Source organism: Xyrauchen texanus, chromosome 6 (genome assembly GCF_025860055.1).
Source record: "Xyrauchen texanus isolate HMW12.3.18 chromosome 6, RBS_HiC_50CHRs, whole genome shotgun sequence".
Taxonomy (NCBI): Eukaryota; Metazoa; Chordata; class Actinopteri; order Cypriniformes; family Catostomidae; genus Xyrauchen; species Xyrauchen texanus.
In genome coordinates, this window is record NC_068281.1 from 26,619,886 (window position 1) to 26,624,454 (window position 4,569).

At 35.0% G+C, this 4,569-nt stretch overlaps 1 protein-coding gene across 1 annotated transcript; it reads left to right on the forward strand.

Moving 5' to 3' along the window:
- Nucleotides 1-729: 729 nt before the first annotated feature.
- LOC127645646 (protein DVR-1-like) lies at nucleotides 730-3,343 on the forward strand. The gene is made up of 2 exons (XM_052129320.1): nucleotides 730-1,048; nucleotides 2,318-3,343. Exons 1-2 carry the CDS (start codon nucleotides 730-732, stop codon nucleotides 3,064-3,066), a joined length of 1,068 nt encoding a protein of 355 aa, XP_051985280.1. The 3' UTR covers nucleotides 3,067-3,343.
- Nucleotides 3,344-4,569: the final 1,226 nt, after the last annotated feature.

Genomic DNA, 4,569 nt, shown 5'->3' on the forward strand with positions numbered 1-4,569 from the left:
TTTCAAAAGAACTCTATAGGATAGTGTGAAACTGTACAGCAATCATGTGGTGTTTTTTTGTTCGTTTTCTGAAATAACCCTCACTTTTCAACTGCTTAAAGGGATAGATCATTCAAAACTGAAATTTCTGTCATTATTTATTCACCCTCATATAGGTCCAAAATCTTTTAAACAAAAAGATGTCAGGCTGAATGTTAACTTTAGTCACCTTTCATTGTATGGAAAAAATGCAATGAAAGTGAATGGTGACTGAGGCTAACAATCTGCTTAACATCTCCTTTTGTGTTTCACAGAAGAAGGAAAGCCATTCAGGTTTGAAACAACATGAGAGTGATTGAACAATGTCAGAATTTCCATTTTTGGAAAATACACATCATACCTCCTAGCCTCCTAGGCTGATGTCATCTCCCATGACCTACATGTCTTGGTGTTACATCATGATCATCTATTTGAAAATATGTAAATATTCTGTTAATATTTTCTAAATACTGGGCATGTAATATTGCATAACCATTTCAGTATGTTGAGAGTGACAGCATTATCAATGTCTTATTGATATCATGTCATGGTGTAGGGAATTGCTAGTTGGTTGTGTCCTGTCATTGTGGGTGTAAATGGCTGATCCTTACAGGTGGGGCGTGGCCAGTCGCTGTATAAATGAAAGCATGTTTGGAATTTCATTCATAGCATTAACCAACTCAAAGACAGCACAAACAAAACGAACCTGCCATGCAGTACTCAGTAACACAGTGCTTTCTCCTTTCTGTCGGGGCTGTTATTTTTAGCTTCTGTCTGGGAGAGTCTTTGGGTCAACAGGAGCATGAAGACACATATAGAGCCCTGCAGCTTGAGGCTCTGAAGAGAAGTATATTGGAGTTCCTTGGGATGGATACACCACCTGACTCTGGTGGAAAGCCTTCTCACCAGGACCTGGTTAGGATGTTTCGTCAGTATAGGAGAATAAAACAACTGCTTAGAGGAAACTCTAGTCAAGCAGAGGGGCTTCAGCAATCAAGAAGAGACTCTATGGTGCTCTTTCCCCCTACAGGTAAACTTAAATTACACTGTAAAAATTGGTACCATGCAGTTTGTTACATTAAAGAGCTATTTCAACATAATCTACTCTTTTAAATTATTTGGTTTATCCTAATGTATTCAGATTGAATCAGTGGAGTCAAATTAGATGTTACCATGAAGCAGATTAATATAACTTTTGTGAACTGAAAAAAATCTTGAACTGATAAGCGGTGCTGGGCAAGTTATTAAAGAACGTAATACACTACAAATTACTAATTACTACTCTGAAATTACTTTACTAATTACTTTAAGTTACTTTCTAAAACACATTTCTTAAAAAAAAAGATTCTGCTCAACAAATTCAAACTAATGTCTATATTTCATCCTTGTTCATTTAACAGAGGTCATACACTCGTTTCTCCCTTTCAATGACTCATGAGCTCCCTTCAGCTGTCACTGAAACCCAAATAGAGGTACACATTAAAATAACTGTGTTTTTAATGTATTATACATAAATATTGTTATTTAAAAAATGTGAAACACAAGTAATGAACTTAAAAGTAATTAACTTGAATTAAATTGAAATTTAGTTTCTCAAATACGATTACAAAAATTTATAAAATGTAATGCATTACACTCATTTTACATTTAAAATATATCAGAGTACTTATTAAGTACCCAACATTGCTCATTAGCAAGACTGAACAATAAAAAATATCAACAGAAAACCAATATAGCACTGAAAAAACAAATTACCAAAAAATGTATTTTAAGGGTTAGATGAGGTGGAAACAGCTCCTTAAAGGAATATTCTGGGTTCAGTACAAGTTAAGCTCAATCAGCAGCATTTGTGGTTTAATATTGATTACAATAAAAATGTATTGCCCTCTGGGTTAAAGTGAGGCACTTACAATGAAGGTGAATGGGGGCCAGTTTTTGAACAGTAAAATACTCACTGTTTCAAAAGTGTGTAAACATGATTTTAGTGTGATAAAATCACTTACTAACCTTTTCTTTATAAATCTATAGCCAGGTTTTGTCTATTTGTTATTTTATTTTTTTTACCAAATTGTCTTTAACAACAGAGATGCAGCACATTCAGACAGTTCTTGCACACTTTCAGAATTCAGAATTAATGCATTTTTAACTATTTTATAAATATATATTTGAAGTCAAAGAATAATCTCTTATATTCTGGGTGGGCCTGGGTCTAATTTGGGGGCTCAGGCCCACCCTTGGCTATGCCACTTGTTTGACTTCGGTTTGTGTTGTCTAATGTGATTTTGTATTATTCTAACAGTGGAGCCTCTTAATTCTACCGTGGAATTAAAGCAGCAGTGGTTCAGAGTTGCCTTCCACAAGAACTTGCACATCAAAAAGGGACTCACCCTTAAAAAGGCAAGGCTGCGAATTCAAAGACCATACATGGACAAAATTACATCCGGCCAGCCATGGCTCTCAAAGGACATTCTGGTTAGAATGCATAAACCCCCTGGTTTTCATACAGAGACTGTATTTCATTTGAAGGACTTGAGCACTCGAGATGTAATGTTAGATTTGACAGTTGTGGTTGAGAAGTGGCTTAAGGACACCAGTGCTGAGCATTTAATTGTTGAAATTTGCCTCATCAAAAAACATGAAGGAAGTGTTCTCTCTACGCCTCGGATTAAATTAGAAGTTCGCCACTCAGGGAGGAGAGTCAAGAGAGCTCAGTCTGCTAAGGAGGAAGGCTTTGAAGAGGAAGGTACCTGCAGGAGGAAGTCACTGAATGTTTCCTTTAAAGAGATTGGCTGGTCAGATTGGGTTATTGCTCCCTCAAGCTACACAATGCACATTTGCGATGGTTCCTGCCCACATAATTATAAACCTGCCAGTATGCATACTCAAGTAAAGTCTCGTCTGTATCTCCTGTCCAAGGGAACGATGCCTCAGCCTTGCTGTGTACCAGCTGCCTATGAGCCAATGGTTCTAATGCATTATGACAGTCGTGGACAGTTAAAGCTTACACCCTTCAATGATTTGTTAGTTAGCAAATGCCACTGTGCATGAACTCTGCAGGCCAGTGTAAAATTTAATTGTAACACATTTTTGAATGATAATGATTATTCACAGACTATTGTATTTGCAAATGGTACTAAAAAAAGATCAAATGGAAGCAAGATGTTTGGGCAGTGAAATGCTAAACAAACTGAATAGTTCTCACACTGATTTGTTACATGCCGTACATTTATAAAATAGTTTGATTTCTTCAGAAGCCAAATGCATTCTTTAAGATGTTGAAAGGTCATTGTATTTTCGTATGATTGGCATACTGGAGGATCAAGTTATTTATTGTAATTTATTTTGAATATTTTATACTGTTCTTTACTTGTTGGTTGCTGTTGCAAGTAAAACAAGTGAAACTTTTTTGTATTTTGCAAAGACTGTTAATAAAGTATATTCCAGAAAGAAACTAATAATGTTTTCAGTATGCACGTTTAATCCATCATTAATAGGTTAATCTCTGTTCTCTCAAAACATTTCAATAAAGATGATTCGACATCCTGTCTTAATTTAAGATAGAAAATATCCTCTCATAATTGTTGTACATAAACCATATCAAGACTGAGCTGCTGCTATAAAAACATTAAATGAAACTGTTGTTAAAAAGCTTTGAAGCTACTTTACCACCTCAAACTAAAATCTCTTGCACATACGATTATATGGTGGATAATTATAATAATGAGTCCTCTGTGTATCACTCACTTTAATCATGCTACTATTTGGTTGAAACACTCAAAAATGAATTTGCACCATATATTTACATGCAGTACATCCCTCAGAGAATGGTTTAATCTTTTCAAATAACATTCTTTTACAATAAACCTCTTATTATATCTTCTCAGTTCTAGATAATATTTCAAGGTCTGGTCATGCCATAAAGTAACTAAAGATATGGCTGTCCACATCTTACAGCAGTAGCCTTGAAACCAGACATACGTTAATGACACACTTTGGCCTTGACCAAAGAGTGCATGTTCTCTGAGCCAAACTCACCAAAGACATGAGCTTTCTGACTCATTAGTGACTCACACTGTAAAAAGTAATAATATTCGATTGTTACCTTAAGGAGCTATTTCTACCTGATCCAGCCCTTAAAATGAGTTTTGTTGGTGTAACTGCATAAAGTATTCTGGTTGGTTTACCGATGTTAAGTAACGTTTTAAATATATAATTTAGATGTTACCACATGAAGAACAGTTTTAGGGTAACATTTTTCAGTGCAGCAGTTAAATATAAATAATACTGTGTAAAGGTAGCCCATAAACATTTGTATACTCTGCAGGACTTGTTGACTCAATATTCTTGAGATACAGTGCATCCGGAAAGTGTTCACAGCGCTTCAATTTTTCCTCATTTTGTTATGTTACAGCCTTATTCCAAAATGGATTACATTCATTATTTTCCTCAAAATTCTACAAACAATACCCCATAATGACAACGTGAAAGAAGTTTGTTTGAAATCTTAGCAAATGTATTAAAAATAATAAACAAAAAAATCACATGTACATA